General features: G+C 51.2%; 4 protein-coding genes across 4 annotated transcripts; 3 read left to right on the top strand and 1 right to left on the bottom strand.

Annotated features, from left to right (window-relative positions):
- Positions 1-715: 715 nt before the first annotated feature.
- N7539_000640 (alpha/beta hydrolase) lies at positions 716-1642 on the top strand (the record flags this gene model as incomplete). The annotated part of the gene is made up of 2 exons (XM_056930244.1): positions 716-1135; positions 1289-1642. 2 exons carry the CDS (start codon positions 716-718, stop codon positions 1640-1642), a joined length of 774 nt encoding a protein of 257 aa, XP_056794537.1.
- Positions 1643-3579: 1937 nt separating this feature from the next.
- Positions 3580-4757, top strand: N7539_000639 (uncharacterized protein; the record flags this gene model as incomplete). Its single annotated transcript, XM_056930243.1, has 4 exons — positions 3580-3647; positions 3758-3775; positions 3871-4091; positions 4201-4757. The coding sequence occupies 4 exons, from the start codon at positions 3580-3582 to the stop codon at positions 4755-4757; spliced, it is 864 nt and encodes a 287-aa protein (XP_056794536.1).
- A 1913-nt stretch (positions 4758-6670) lies between these two features.
- Positions 6671-10375, bottom strand: N7539_000638 (uncharacterized protein; the record flags this gene model as incomplete). Its single annotated transcript, XM_056930242.1, has 2 exons — positions 6671-6906; positions 7003-10375. The coding sequence occupies 2 exons, from the start codon at positions 10373-10375 to the stop codon at positions 6671-6673; spliced, it is 3609 nt and encodes a 1202-aa protein (XP_056794535.1).
- A 3198-nt stretch (positions 10376-13573) lies between these two features.
- On the top strand, positions 13574-15986 carry N7539_000637 (FACT complex subunit POB3; the record flags this gene model as incomplete). Its single annotated transcript, XM_056930241.1, has 7 exons — positions 13574-13615; positions 13738-13760; positions 14003-14225; positions 14306-14814; positions 14882-15121; positions 15188-15553; positions 15626-15986. 7 exons carry the CDS (start codon positions 13574-13576, stop codon positions 15984-15986), a joined length of 1764 nt encoding a protein of 587 aa, XP_056794534.1.
- Positions 15987-16633: the final 647 nt, after the last annotated feature.

The raw sequence follows: 16633 nt of genomic DNA, 5'->3' as shown, positions 1-16633 counted from the left end.
GTATCGAGCTCGATACACCGATAGTCACTCAAGGTTTGCTCTACAACATGTCAGCCCAATGGCAAGGGAAGTTGTATACAAAATCAACATCACTGAGACGTAAACAGTCAACCAAGCCGAGGAGATGATGTGATGCAAGGCTGCACTGTGAAATACAGGCCTTCTGCAATATTGAAGCTGGCTCCCATTAGTGAACATGACTGAACAGACTGATGAAATGGATACAGGAAGATCTTCCATGACTAACATTAATCTTCCATTTGATAGGAGCTTTGTCATTAACATGAAGAGTATCTATTTACTCTCGGCGTCTGTTCAAGATCTTTAATTGCCAAATGTGGCGATGTTGTTTGTCGGAAAGTATCTCCGAGTCGAAAGTGTCGGACACCTTTGCGACGAGTGTTTGCCAACACTTTCCTTCGTGCAAGCTGTCGTGTCATGAGAATGTTTGTAGGAAAGCCAATTCCGGCCCAGGTTGATCGCGAGAATGGAATAGAGGACGTGTGACCACAAAGAGTGTCATATATTCACCAGCGAATCTTCACACTTGACACAAAGTTGTCGTCATTATCGATTATCAATCCCCGCTACCCCAGATTATCACCACCTCCACAGAAACATCCCCAACTTTCTCATCCTCGTTCAGATAAACACAAGCGAGGTTCACTAAGATCCATCCCCTCTCATCTCATCCTCACACAACTTCTATCGCGCCATGCCTCTCGACGGTCCCCCAATCTTCGTCTTCGTCCCAGGTGCATGGCACAGCCCTGACACCTTCGAGATGGTGCGCGCCGTACTCTCCCAGCGAGGCCACGAATCCCAAGCCGTGGCTCTTCCATCTGTTGGAGCAAGCGAGCCTTTCCAGACCGGTCTGTTCGCGGATATTGTCCATGTCCACAAGCATCTTCGAGCTTTGGTTGAGCAGGGCCGTAAGATCGTTCTGGTGATGCACTCTTATGGTGGCATGGTGGGATCCGGGGCTGTAGAGGGTCTTTCGTACTTACAAGGACGCCGGAATCATGAACACGGTGGAGTAATCATGGCCGTTTGGTTGAGTGCGTTTGTCACACCTGCTGGCAAGTCGCTTCTTGAGATGATTGGTGGGCAGTGGCTTCCTTGGATGGTCTTGAGCGTATGTAATTTCATCCTCTTTCCAGCGCTTGATTGAAATCGACATCAAGGAGGAAAAGATGGTCTTTCCTCCCTTTTCATCTGATCATCATTGTCCGCTTTCTCCTTTTCTAGTCTTTCTATCCCACACATCTTTTCATGCTAATCGTTACAGGACCCCGACGATGGATACTGTCGCTCGTCAGATGAAGAAACTATCTTTTACCACGACCTACCCCCCGAGGTGCAATTCGCCGCCATTGAACAACTAAAGCCTCATTCCAAGCTCGCCTTCCTGCAACCCGCCTCGTTCGAGCCCTGGCACGAAATACCATGCATGTATCTCTTCTGCGACGATGACGCTGCGCTTCCACTTGCCGTGCAGGAGGAGTTTGCAAAGACGCTGGGAAATCCTTTGACTTATCATGTCAAGGCGTCGCATTCACCCTTTTTGAGTCTGCCTGAGGAGACTGCTGATGGGTTGGAGTTGGCGTTGAAGGTGGGATTGGAGAAATGTGGATGTCGTTAGCATGCTAGATTCTGAATGAAGCCGAGCGTGAGGCCCGAGAGAAGGGGGGAAAAAAAGGGAAGCACAGACGGAAGAGAAAATTTTGGCTGAGCCATCTACATGGGACCTAGCATTCGAGAATCAAGATGGAAGTTTTGATGCCTGAATCAGTCTCTATTATGCAGTGCTTGTGTCTCGAATTCGTCGATAACGTGGCAATACGATCGCTCAATCCAAGGCTTTACGAGACACGGATCGGACCTTGGAATCGGCTCCTCGCTTTATACTCTGATTTTTTTTCGATTCAGAGGGGGAAAGAGCGGAGTTCTCGCCATGAGGTAGCGCAAACCTGAGATTTGTCGTCAATCCGGTCTCTGCGTTTTTGTCACTCATCTCGACTACACGCCATACCACTGTCCCTACATGCAAGGCTCTTTGACATCGGGAGGTATACCTACACGTGCCGGTTCCAGAGCATCGGTCGTCATGTGAGGCTCGTGAGTCCCCATCGGCTCGGCCAGCCCTTGCGGACGCTTACTCCCGCTTGAATCTTGATTGCGGGTGCTTCAGTTGCCATGGATCCCGAGCCGATCCGGGTCCGATCTCTCTCTATCGGACTTGCAAGAGAACTCGAGCGCGCTGTATGGAGTTGGATCCGCCAATTCGGGGGTGTAGGTTACTCGTCACGGTACCGACTACTACCAGAGTAGTACAAGTGAGTAGTCATGAGTACTTGAGTGCTCTGGGACTTCTGTTTCTGTAGGCCTGAGGGTCGAAGCATTTCGACCTCTCCTCATGTGCCTTCTCGTGCCTGCGAGCCTGAGGCAGGAAAGTGATGCACCGTGATCACCCCCAGTGCTCTCTGCCTCGAACATTCTGCAGTTCTTCCCTAAACATTCAAGCGCACCATTCTCTCTCTCTCTCTCTCTCTCTCTGTCTCTCTCTCTTGCCACTGCAGTTCGCCAGATCTCACGTCATGTCATCAACATCTCCGATTCAGGACTATCTCGGCTCTATCGTACTGCTTCCTCGGGCGAATGAGAAGCTCTGCACCGATCGAGTATTGCATCATCTCCCGCGTCACCGCCGTCCGAGAGAGAGCCCAGGACTAGTTACCGGCCCTGGAGACCCGGAGAGTACCTGCCATTTGCACAGGACGGTCACTGTGGGGAAAAGTACTGTCGTCACTCGCGTTCGAGTACGCCTCGTCGCCTTCAATGGACCGGCCGCCTGCAGAGACTCGGACACGGTGGGCTCCACATTGTACCGTCTACGTCAAATCTTCGGGTCTGGATCTGGACGAGATGAACAACTGGACATAATGGAGTCGTCCAGGTCTTTGATGGGCTCATCAGTCGAGTCCCGAAAATTGTGCGACAGCCACAATTTATTCAGAGCTCACTCAAAAAGGTTCTTGAGCGCTCGGCTATGAAGCGGTAGAAGCCTTCGAGTCGTCATGTCCAGCAGTAGAGGTGAATTCTACAGTAGAACCAGAACACAGAATATGTGCTGTCAAGAAGCAGCACTTCAGCAGTCTGTCGTGAGGCCAGGTAGCACCAGCCCTCTTAAGCCCAAAGGTGGGTAACAAAAAAAAATACCAAAGCAGCACAGTGAGCACTGAGCACTCAGCACTCAGCACACTGCCACACTCGCACCAGCTAAGAAGCTACCCGCTCAGCGATCATCCTCTCCCCCCGCTCTTTGCCCTCCCCCCAGCCACCCTCGTAATATCTTTTGCTTCTTCTCGCACCTTCTCTTCCTCTCTCATTCCAATCGCCCGACCTGCAACCCTGTTCAAGCTGTTCAAGCTTCTTCACTTCCATCTTGAGCTTGGCCATCTTGATCCCCACACAGGGTTCCTCTCACCACACGTTTCCCCCATTCTCTTTCGACCCTCGCTCCTCAACCAGCCGCTTCGACCTCGGTGAAGTCACACACACACACACACACAGTCCTCCATGGCTCCTCCTCCCTCTGCAAACATGCCTCTGGCCGAGAGGCTGAAGACCTTGGCTCAAACCCTCCAGTATGTACTTGCTTGAATGACGAGTGCTGAAAGTGGTCGCACCTTCGTACCTCGAGAGTGTCCAGCGCGTGCTTGTGAACTTGAATGCTAACCAGATCTCCTCATTACAGATTTGCCTGGTTTGTCGGGTACGTCAAGATCGACCGCAATTGCCGATCACTGACCGTCCACACGCACGGTCGACCATGCCAAAGAGACACACTGACTTCATTCTCCAATCTAGCCACCTGACCTTGCTGCTGTCCGTCTTTCGCTACATCCTCTCTTACGTCTCCTTTAATTACTATTCCTCCGCCGCTCGCATCTCCTATCGCTTGGCTTTCATCTCGGCCGCGGTGACCTATGGAATTGTCGTCTACAAGGGTCACTTCGCCCGAGGCGTCTCTGGCAGTCCAGCCCAGATCGTGGTGAAGCTTATCTCGGATGAGAACGTACAATACTTGGGTAAGTCGGAAGCTTCTGGACTTGGTTCTTCAATTGGGCCAGCCCCCCGCTAAGTGGCCACCAACGGAGTACCCGAGTCTTTTTTTCTAACATCACCATTTACCTCTAGGCATGGCGCTCGTCTGGCTCTACTCTCGTCAGCTTATACTGGCCCTTCTGCCCTTCAGCGTCTACTCTGTCTTCCACGTTGCGACCTACACCCGCACCTACCTGATTCCCACCGTGCAGCCCCCAGTTCCCAACCCTACAGGTCCCGCCTCGCCCACCTCGGGCAAGCCCGCCGTCAAGCAGAGCCCGCTCGCCGAGACCATCGGCCGCTTCATTAAGCAGTACTATGATGCCAGCATGGGTGTCGTTGCCTCACTGGAGATCCTGCTCCTCTTCCGCCTGATCATCTCTGCCGTGACCTTCTCCAAGGGCAGCTGGGTTCTGTTGGTCATCTACCTGTCCTTCTTCCGTGCTCGTCACGCCCAGAGCTCGTTTGTCCAGGCAGCCGCGCGCCAATTGACTGCTCGTGCCGATGCTGCCATTTCCCACCAGAGCACTCCACCCCAGGTTCGCCAAGGTTGGGAAGCCTTCAAGGGCGTTGTGCGTCAGGTCTACGATGCCACCAACCTGGGCCGTTACATCTCCGGACCTACTGCGGCTAACAAGAAGCCCCAGTAAGTGCGGTCGTTTCGGAATGTCGTACCTCGTAAAGTTCCTGAGACTTCCACCAAGCGAGTGAGTTACGTTTGGGGGCTGTTGCGTCGCCCAAACCGCGGCGGATAGGGAAAGGGACTCACTTCAACCACACGAGAGACATTTCCAATTCTGGCTTGGGATATACGGTGATGGATCTCTTCCCGCTATGAACACACAATGCCGTCTTGATCAACGAGGCGGCTGTTCAGATCTTGCGCCTTGGAAAGAGCGGGAGTGATGTCAAGCAGGGTGCAACCGAGACGGGAATGGGGACGTTGTAGAAAAAAAAAAAAGAGGAGGCGGATAGGAATGCTTGGAGAGTCCGCCTTTGATGACCCTCGACGTAAATGAGCCACGGCAGTCACGGCAGTGCTTTCTTCGTTTCTCTCTTTCTTTCCCTTGTTTTCTTCTCTCTCTCTCTCTCTCTCTCTCTCTCTCTCTTTTCTTTGTACGCGCTCGTTTCTTGTGTCTCTCAGTTCTCTCTCCTCTGCATTTTTTTCTATATTATTTACTTTTACGGTGTCCCCCAAGCTTGGTTATCAGCCATGGCGCTCGGCAAGTATCGCTTGATTATTTTTTTTTTCCGTTTCTCTCTCTGTCCAACGGACAAGAGTTGCAATGCATTGCTTACACAATGACACCGTTTTGCGAGATGACCCCCTTGACACTTGAACATTCAAAGATTCAGGGAACTCGGCTTTGACACTCGACAATGTAAGGGTTCGAGTTCTTTATAAATACTCTATGACAATTTAGACTCCCTCAACGGCAGACTTGTAGCCATCCATCTTCCATAATCTTTTCAAAATGCCATGGACACCTCATGATGTAGATCGAGATGAGACGGGCATCCTTGCAGACGAGCTAAGATATTGATGTCAAGGCTATCCTAAGCAAAGTCTCTTTGCACAGATTATAATCAGCTCGACAGATGATCGATACGACATGATAGAACTATCGCATGTTGATATCAAGACCAGAAGCAAAGAGACCGGAGACCGGACAAACTCCCCACTGGAGGATCACGATACCCCCCAGTCAAGGCCAAAGGTCAGGTCAATCCCATCCATTACTCCGCGCCCGGGATGTGTGATGGGGATGCAGGTAAAGCTGGAGCGCAGATGAAACGTCGGGTGGTACTTTTTGGGGGTTTCGTTCCAGAATGAGCGATAACGAGGACGGCAGTCAGCAGTGTATAAGCCTGAGTGGTGATGGGGATGATTTCTGCATGGGACGTGGAGTATGAAGGATCTGGGCCTTGGCAGAAATGGAATTATATACCGATGATCTTTGGCTGTCTCTACTATCTGGTATCTACTCGTAGATGCACAGATACACAGAGAGAGAGAGAGAGAGAGAGTCGCACAATCAAAGTTCATGGTGACGAACGTGCCACTTATTTCCACGAGTCGCTGGGACCAGGAAATGCGCTGGATGGAGCAAGACCAACAGGAACCAAGAGACTGTGATTCAAACATTAGACGGTAATGTCGCGATTGAACAAAATGACGACAAAAAAGGAAGAAAGAGTACTCAAGCACAACAGATAAGGTTTGCAGGTTAGAATAGCGACAGAAAAAATAAAGGGGTATAAGCAGACCATGGACCATGCTTTTTTTGAACAAAAAAAAAAGTCAAGATCAAAAGGGAGATGACGAAATCAAAAAGGTTTCACCAAAACAATAGGCGACACATTAGATACTCGAATAGCAGGCTTTCTTAAACATTGGAGTAGCAGGAGTTCAGATCGGCTGGGAGAAGAGAATACTGTGCAAGCGGGAGCGGAAGGATGGTGGCGGGGGGTGGTGAAATGGTCGTGGGAAAAATGATGGAAGAAATCGGAGAGAGAGAGAGTGAGTGAGTGAGAAGAAAGAGAAAGGAGGACTTGGAAATCATTAAAGCACGGGTGCACCGGGAGGCGGCCCACGTAAGGAATTGAAGAGGTACTCTGGTGGAACGCGCTGCATGTCGGATGGACGGTCTGTACCAAAGGTTTGAGGTGCAGTGCTGTATCCTTGTCGACGACGCTGGATCTTGTTGGCGATGACGCCTGCGGCAACGATGAGAAAGACGCAACCCAAGGCGCAGCAAAATGCGACTAACACTACGATGCCGTTGGAGTGGTGAGGTTCTAGTTGAAGATAGGAAATTAGTCGAGAGCGCCATAGAACAAAAAGAAACATGCGGAAAGCGAATATTATAAAATATTGATGGGGTTCACACTCACTCTCTGTCGTGAACGGGTTATTGTTCTCCATGATCAAACGCGACATGCTACCGGGTTCACCGTTCTGCTTGGACGACAAGATAAAAGGCGTCACAGCGGTTCCATTATACAGCGCCGCAGAGGCGTTGCCAAAGTCCGGAATGACAAGCTCACCCAGGACCAGCAGAGCTTGGTTGTTGTTGAGCAAGGTTGCTGACGAGTGATCTTTGTTAAGGGGGAGGACCTCTAGGTCACGAATTCGAGTGCCTTCCGCGAAGAGCGACCCCGTGGATTGAAACTTCGACCCATCGTATTTCAGCAAAAAGGCCGACCCGTTGGACGAGCTGCCTGCAATCCAGAAATTCGAGACCTCCTCGTTCGCAGGGGTAAAGGCGGTCACGTTACCGGGGATCTCAGATGGTGATGCGCCACTGAGCACCGTCCAGTCCGAAGTCTTCTTGCTAAATGTTGCAACAACAGTCTTGTTGTTGCTAATTTCCATGTCTCCCACCGCATACAAGGTGTCCGCATTAGCCCAGACAAGAGACATGACATTACCACTGATGGAAGCGCCCGGCCAGCTCCATTGGTTGAGGGAGGAGTCGAGGCTACAAACGGTGGTGCAAGGGAGTGAGCCCGCAGACTCAAAGTTTCCCCCAACAAAGAGCTCGGATGATCCAGGTCGAACAGCAATGGAGCTGACGCTAGCGTTCTTGCCGTTCAGGGACCAAGGTTGATTTTCTCTGAAAGAGTTGCGCGACAAGTCGTAGGCAACCATGCCACTGACACTCGTGCCTCCAATGGTTCCCGTGACAACACCGGCGACGTAGAGGGTATTGTTGTGGACGGCCATGGCGTGGACGGTAGAATTGCTGTTTAGACCCGAAGGCAGTCCGGTAACCCGCTGTTCGGTACCGTTCAGTATGGCGACATTGTGAATAACAGAGCCATTGCTGCCGAGTGCGGTGAAATGTCCTCCCAAAATGGTCAAGTTTCGGTTCGACTCGGTATCGTACGCTCCCGAATTGATGCCTCGCATGGTTGCAGTGTGATTGATGTTCAGCGGAAGAGGAAGCAGGCTCAATTTCTTCTCGTCCAAAAGCGAGACAGCGCTGGACGCGGTCAGTCCGTCTGTGGCCAAATTTCCAGCAAGGATAGAAGTGCCGTTGACGGAGGCCACGGCGGAAACTTGTCCGGCAAATTCCATCTGCGTTGAGTTGAGGCTTTGCAACCAGGTTTCCTTCGAGGGTATCCAAATGGCAAACCCAGCTACAGGCACAGCGGGCTGATCGGCGGTGGCGCGGATCTGATCAAAGTCACCGCTGACCGCGATAATGGTCTCGTTGACGGCTGAAGACACGTTGAGTTGGACTGGGAAGATCGTCCGGACTTGGCCATTCAGCCCTGCACCGAGCGGTGACCATTTCTTGTTTGACATGGAGTATGAGGCGATATACGACAGTCCCTCGGCGCTCCCGTCAGTGGTAGCGGTGAATTGGCCCCCCACATACATAACGTCGTTCAGTGCGGCCATAGCAAAAACTTCAGAGTTCAGACTACCGCCAGGCAAGGCGGTTGCATTGCCGTCTGAGACGGTCATGATGTTATGGAATCTCTCGGTGCTGAAATTCCCCCCAATGTAAACGGCACCATTAGTCTCGAGCAGACTCATGACCACCGCTCCCCTATCAAGAGCGTTTCCCGCCTTGTTCACAGCTGAGCTGTCCAATTTCGGCATGGTCCTGGCTGACGGGTCATAGTCGTAAAGCCCATTTAGACCGTCGGTGGAGGTCGATTGAGACAGGAGCACAAACTCGACACTGCCTGCGACAAAGGTCAGATCTCCCTGGCCCGGCACAGGCTGGATTGTAACGGCGGGGCGGAATGAGCCACTGCTGGCATCGACGTAGCCAGAATAGAGCGTTTCGATTTTATTGTCATTGTTCGTCTGGGTCTTCGTCATGGAGGGCGGTTGTGGGTACTTCTTTCCTTTGGTCACACTCACGGTCACGTTGGCCGAACCACGAGAGCTGCAGCTGTTGTCTTGTACGCATCCGGGAGTGTGCAAGAAAATGGTATAGTTACCCGACTCCTTGATGTTGGGGTACAGAACAACGGAGGTACTGCTGTCATTCGAGTTGGTCACGGACGCAGACAGATATCCGGCGTCCTTGACCGTCCACGAGCCCGTGTGGGTGGATTTGGAGGGAAAGTCCAGTCCTGCACAAGCGGGCTCGTTGAAGGCATTGACGGCGTATGTTTTGATTTGGTCCTGGAAGACTTCGATCCCATTCAATCCTGCACCTTGGCCCCACCAATCGAGGATCTCAATCTGGAACCCTCTCATGCCCACGGGATTGACCAAGGTGAAGTCCCGGTACTTTTCCTGGCTGCTTTCAGGAAGCTGGCACGAGGCGTCGCAATGCGCCACATTGCCCGAGTCATCCGTGTACGTCAGGTTCATGATTCCTGTGTCGGGCAGGGCCCGCAGCAGGAAACTTTTGGTGCCGCGGTTTTCGAAATGGGTATTGTAGAGTCGCAGCTTGGTGGGCTGGAATGTGAATCCGAGATCGGCTCTCCAGAATCCGGGCGCATAGTCGTGGAGCAACCAGGTCTTGCCGGGGCCAGCTTGGCCGCTTGTCGAGCAGATGACATTGCGCGGATCGGTGAACCCGCTCAAGGATGATTCGGCGTCGGCAGTCACGGTCGCAGTCTGCAGATTGAGAACCTGTTGACGTTCGCTGGCGGATGCACTTGTCATGTTGCCCAGCCCATCGAATGAGCCTCCGAAGATGATATGGCCGTCGCTTCGCTTGATGATGGAGTTGACAGGACCATTGAGTCCGTCAAACATAAGCTCCGTCCACCCTTCCGTGGGTGACCAGGAGATTGCATTGCTCGAGTTCTTGTACGAGAAGTCCCCACCCACGTACACGCGATTGGCGTCTTGATCGCAGAGCACCGACGACACCGATCCCTGCAGGCCGGGCAGCGCCGTAACGTCGCTCGTGTTGGGATGGAACAGAGCTACAGCAGTGGACTCGACGTTGCCCAGCTTGGTGAAGTTTCCACCCACAAAGATTCCAGCAAAAGTCCCGTCCTGTTTCGTGAAGGCGCACATGTCTCGGATCTGAGCATTGGCGGATGATAGGCTCGTGAGGATGCCATTGGGGAGTGGAGTGAGGAGCAACGAGCCCTGACGCTGTGTGGTCTGGGTTTGCCCTTCATATTCGTAGAGGGAGACGCCATCAAAGTCGCCAGTGATGGTCACCCGACCTAGCGAGGCGAGGTTGATTTCGGGAATCGAGACCGCGTCAAAGGTCAAGGCGTGTACGGTCGGCCAGGTCGCAGATATACCAGCCGCCGCGAGCCCGTACAATGAAGAAGCCTTCATTGTCGGGAGGGGGTGGGAGCGACGACAGGGAGAGTGGTGGGGGGAGAGTGCGTGGTTCACTCGTCTGAAGATTGCAGATAGAAGAGGAGGGCGAGAAGGGAAGAACGAGAGTGATGGAAAATGAGGTGTCGACCGAAGAGAGTGACGGTCGGCGTTCAGGAGACCACGGGCGTACTGGTGCGGCGTGGAAAGGGAAAAGGAACGTCAATTAAGGAATGCGGGCGCCGCGGAAGGACGACGCGGAAGGGATTCAGAGACGACAAAAGAGTGGCGACTGCATATCGAGGAGCCCTCTACAGTGGATGAAAGATCAAGGAATGACTAGTGTGGGAGTGGACGTGAAATCGAGAGAGTCGAGCCCAGAAGAGGGAAACACGCTATTATGAGAGACGGGGAGGGGGACAGTCTCTGGAGTCTACTGCTGCCTTGCTGGGCTCCGCCGTGGACTAGCGTGATGGCTGGTCGCGAACGTGGTGCGACAGTGCCGGAGCAACAGTACGGTAGTACATAGTACATACTTACTTACATCGTAGAACATGAATGACAATGGCGATCCGATCCATGACATTGAGGGCTACTAGACTCAGCTACTGAGCTAAGCTTGGTTGTAAGCTGTTGGGAAGCAGAAGAGGGTTTTGGGGCCCTCAAGAAGACAATAAACACTCATGCTGGCCTACGGGTAACTTACCATGGGCCGTGGTTCCATGCCAAATCCACCCTGCCTCAGTGCCTACCGTCATCCTGTAGTCTCCTTGTCAATCCAGTTCCACATATCAAAGGAAATTTATGAGTGCTGGTAGAGTCATGGACTGCTGATGTACGCATGGTCTTTCTACCAGAAATACTATGCAATGTGCATGCATGACACAGCCATTCCGACAGCAAGACATCATGATGGACTCTATCCCCCTCGACGAGAACCAGGCTCACTGCCAGACTGCGCAAGGAGGATCCCCGATATCTACTTCTCCGCTTGATTCTTCGCTTCCTGGTCTTTCCTCAAAGTGACGAATAATCTCTCTCTCTACCAACTAACTAGTAACTACCCGTGCTCCAGTTCCGTCAGTCAGTCCAGTCACCAACTAAACAACCCATCTGCATCCAGCCGTGAGCCTAGTCCTACAGCTTCCCCGTCCATCTCGACACATCTTCGTCCAAGCCACGCTGTTTCGCTGAGACACAAAAGGGGCAGCGCAGCCCGCAGATTTAATCTCCACTCTTTAATTCCAGTCCCTTTCGTCGCTCCAATCGTGCCTTCTGAACGGCCAGCCATCCGTCCTGACCGACCCACTCCGACCGTGGGCGACTTGATCCTGGATTCAAGTTCCTGGCGGATGTCCAGTAGGTGGCTCGTTTCCTGACGGCAGCGGCCCTGAGCCTTGTACCTCATGGAGGACGGACTATGGAGTGTTGGGATCTCTTTGGCATAATAGCATTCGTGTCATATCTTTTTCGAGGTCTCTTGTGCATGATTCTGTGAAATATGGATGAGAGCTCCTCTCAAATCCCCCTTGACCACCTCGCGCGACCTAATCAGTCGCCCTAGTACACTGCTGAGTACTAACTCCATCATGAATGTGGGACTGATGACGATGGAATATTTATCAACCAAGGGTTGCGCTACACGTTATTTGAACATGAGCATAAGCTTTGACAGTAAAATGATAGAGTCTCAGTTACGTCGTCATGATGGTCTAAGGCTGGGAGTGTCGGTGATATGATGATCGGCATTTCGAATTACCGAAACTCCGTCGAGTGGAATTGGCCGCCCTGTGAAGCCTCAACCATTCTTATGAATATGTAGTGACTTAGTAAGTAGTTGGGTAGTAACGGAACACCTCCATTCGCATGAAGCTATCTGAGATGGCGCTTATAGCACACTGGAACATTTCCATGAACTTGTCAATTATGTTAAGTATATGTATCTAAAAATTGCGAAGTGTGACACCATGATAACATACCTACTACAGGTATATGCATCATTCACTTCCCCGGTAGATCCTCCAAAATCTTATACACCACGACCTCGAGTACCTAGGAAGTGAAGCTGCTGTGATCTCTCTCGGCCCGATATTAAATAGTACCTACTGTAGTAGGGAATCCGGTTACATGTATATAGAGCGGATAGTCTGCTGAGGTGCGTGTGCCTGATGGTGGCCTTACGGTCGGGAGAGGCTGTTTGGACATGACGAGAGGGAGTTAATTAACTTGAGAACCTAAGGAAGACAACGGGACAATAAGCAACCAAGGGATTGAACGGCTTCATGGGATCCGGGAGACCCATCGAAGAAGAGAAGTGAGAGTTTAGTATAGTCTTTATAGTCGGGTTCCTTTTGTATTGCAATGACACACTCCTTTTGATCTTTACTTGTGCCTCTTGACATCCTACGGATAGGTATTGTACAGCCGGGCTGGGAGATCTCTGGACGTGCGTGCTGGTGGTGGTGGTTTGGTTCCTCTATGACTCGACCTGTCTGGTGAGATCAGACTGCCTTGAGCATTCCCCTCTATACTACATAGTACCCTTAACTTACTAGTAACTACCTACTAACTTACCTACAGTGCTACTAGCTAGCCCCGCCTAGCCCCAGAAATGTCATAACCTGATATTCATAGTGTTAGATCCATGTGTTCTGGACATGAATCCAGTGACTCAGATTAGGTTGGTCTCGGTCACCTCATGACCCGCATAAATACAGTCTCATTCCCCCTCTCATCATGGTCTGTGTCCGCAGCGACCCATTTGTCCACGCATGTCATACGTACTTATCTAGTAGCCTCCCGTCCATCTGATCAATATATACCTAGCTCTGTGGAAGCGGCCTGACGCATAGGTAGTATACATAAATATACCCTGGTACCTGGCCCAGGTTCTCTAGCGAGCATGGTTGTTTTGCGTCCTAATGAGGGACAGCCTTGGTGATGGAGATTCATCCAAAGATTTCCTTGATAATCCGAACGGGCGTGGATAGAGTGGATCAGCCGGTAGAGCGTTTCAGAGGATGCTTGATTAAGCGTCTGTGGTCTAGCACTGCTGGGCAGTATGGGGACGAAACCAGGGTTAATGGAGGATTGGAAGCAGCAACCTTACCTAATATAGGTACATCGTCGTCTAAACTCAACAGACGATCTCGCAAAAGTATTGAAAACAACTACAGCTTCTGTCTTATTCTTTTTTCCACGTAAAGAATATTCACAATGTTTTTCCATATGCAGCTAAGTGACCAAGTGACAGGTGTGGTTAGTTGCATAGTTACAGTGTTCACTGTTTAGCATTGGATGTGGTGCCTGAATTTCTCCATTTACTGCCGAAGAAATAAGGCTGCAAGAGTAGATACACACTAAACTTAATAAGGCGAAAGTGGCTTCTCTATTGCGGCGCGCCGTAACGCGACCTCCGAGAAATCTGAAAGCTTCCACCATCTCCAACTTACTCCTGTGCTTTTCAAACCACAAATACGTCGAAAGGAATCGCAATCATATCTAGCGTCCTCTGATTGAAAGGCTCATTGTCCAACGAGTCACTTCAAAAAGCACATACTGAGAGAGACTCTCCGCAATGTAAGCCCTGATTTCTGGAGTTCGCCGGCCCTCTCAAACAAAGCTGATTCTGATTTCGCCTCCCAGGGAGAGCTTCGATAACATCTACCTGGACCTCTCAAAACAGCCAGGAAAATGCAAGCTGGCTGAGAGCGGTCTCGGCTGGCGACCTTCTGGCGGCGGCGATACCTTTACCCTGGATAGCAGCAATATCGGTCACGCGCAATGGAGTCGCGCCGCGAAAGGATATGAGTTGAAGATTCTATCACGGAATTCAGGCGTCATTCAACTGGATGGGTTTGAACAAGAGGTGCGTGAGACTCTGGATTATTATACAACTCGAGGATTTAATGTCACAAATTGTACTGACTCTTCACCCTGCATTGACAGGCTTTTGAACGACTCAGCAAGGCTTTCAAAATCTGGTACGGTATCAACATTGAAAGTCGCGAGCATGCCATCCGTGGATGGAACTGGGGTAAAGCCGAGTTCACCAAAGCCGAGCTCTCTTTCAATGTCCAGAACCGACCTGCTTTTGAAGTCCCCTACTCCGAGATCTCCAATACCAATCTTGCAGGCAAGAATGAAGTTGCGGTGGAATTTGCACTCTCAGCAGATGCGGCCAACGGCGCTAATGGCCAACCCGCGGGGAGCACCAAGAACCGTGGGCGCAAGGCCGCTGCGGGCCCAGACGAGTTGGTTGAAATGCGATTCTACATCCCGGGAACAGCCACAAAGAAGGAGAAGACGGAAGGTGATGAGGAAGATAATGAGGAAGAGGTCGAGGAGCAAAATGCAGCCAACCTGTTCTATGAGACACTCATGGACAAGGCCGAGATTGGAGATGTGGCTGGCGACACATTCGCAACATTCTTGGATGTGCTTCATCTCACTCCACGGTAGGTCCTCCTCTTTCGATCACTGGCTGCAGCCAAGCCTTTTTTGCTAATAATTACCCTTGCGCAGTGGTCGTTTCGACATTGACATGTACGAGTCCTCCTTCCGTCTGCGGGGTAAGACATACGACTACAAGATTCAATACGCGGCCATCAAGAAATTCTTCCTCCTTCCCAAGAATGATGATGCCCACACCCTCATTGTCCTGGGTCTCGACCCTCCTTTGCGTCAGGGCCAGACCAGGTATCCGTTCTTGGTCATGCAGCTGAAGCTGGATGAGGAAATTAGTCTGGAGTTAAACATGACTGAGTACGTTTGCCCCACGGGGAAAGAATTGCACAAATTCAAGTCTTTGCCTCGCTGACAGACTCCCAGGGATTTGTTGAAATCAAAATATGGTGACAAGCTCCAAGCCCACTATGAGGAACCCATTCATCAGGTTGTCACCAAGATCTTCCGAGGGTTGGCGGGCAAGAAAGTCATCATGCCTTCTAAGGACTTTACCAGTCACCACGGTCATCACGGAGTCAAGTGTTCTATTAAAGCCAACGAGGGTTCGCTTTACTTCCTGGACAAAAGTCTCATGTTTGTGCCCAAGCCTGCTACGTACATTCAGCTTGAGAATGTGGCGGTTGTGACCATGTCGCGTGTTGGAGGTGCGGTTTCCGCCAGCCGAACCTTCGACATCGCAGTCACTCTGAAGGGTGGCCTAGGCGAACACCAATTCAGCAACATCAACCGGTATGTGATGTTTCCCAGTTTTTGTCCCTGATCAACCCGTGTGAACGTCGTCTAATTGATTCAAATTACCAGTGAGGAGCAACAACCCCTAGAAGACTTCTTCAAGGCCAAGGGTATTCGTATCAAGAATGAAATGTTGGAAGAGTCATCCACTCTTCTCAAGGCTGCGCTGAATAACGAGGACATGGGCGAGTCCAGCGACGAGGACGGTGGCAGAGCCGACCGTGGCTCGGCTGACGAAGACGAGGAGTCTGTTGACGAGGACTTCAACGCCTCTTCCGAGTCAGACGTCGCTGAGGAGTATGACTCGGCCCACGAGAGCAGTGGTGATAGCGATGAGGAAATGGCAGATGCTGGAGATGATGAGGGTGATGCTGGGTCTGACGGCGAAGATAACACTCGCCCCAAGAAGAAGAGCAAGACTGGCAACTAGGTAGTGACGCATGTACGACAATATTTTTCTGTCCTCGCTGTCCATGATTCTCAGCCATCTTGGTCTGGAAGCGAGACAACCATCTTTGATGTGCACCTCTTCCTCACGATTTTGATTCAATGACTTCACCCGTGGTACCCGATCACCAGATTTTCCACGCGTGAGTCTCACGAAGTATACAGCAGTACTTTTCACACCTACAAGTGGTTTAGGCCACCGAAGTAGCACTCGAGGTAAGGTACTTTGCCTGTCAATTGACTGAACTAAGTGACCAGTCATCTGCCAGCGTCGACACGGGCTGCGAATATGGGGACCCGCTCGGTGGATCTCACGTGACTAACCCCCCCGTAAACCCCTGATCCTCAGTGTCAACATGGATCCTTCTGCATGTCTAGTATAGTAGTGTGTTGAGTTAGTATCTGTCTACCACTACAAAGTTTGACAGTCCAAGTACACTTGGACGAGGATACTCGCTTGGACTACAATTTGAGTCTGTGCTGCAGGATCCTTGATTGGTCCACATGGCAAGACAGCGTTGTCAGGACGCTTTGCATCGAAAAATAAAGAGGAATCTGTAGTTCTGTACTATTGTCTGTAATTACCACGACGTTGGCGCGCTTCAAACACGGTTGCTTGTTGATACCGAG

This window comes from Penicillium diatomitis (genome assembly GCF_028827545.1).
Source record: "Penicillium diatomitis strain IBT 30728 chromosome Unknown utg000001l_segment0_segment0, whole genome shotgun sequence".
NCBI classification, from domain to species: Eukaryota; Fungi; Ascomycota; class Eurotiomycetes; order Eurotiales; family Aspergillaceae; genus Penicillium; species Penicillium diatomitis.
The sequence above is the reverse complement of the archived record's forward strand: the minus strand, read 5'-3'. Positions and strand labels throughout refer to the sequence as shown.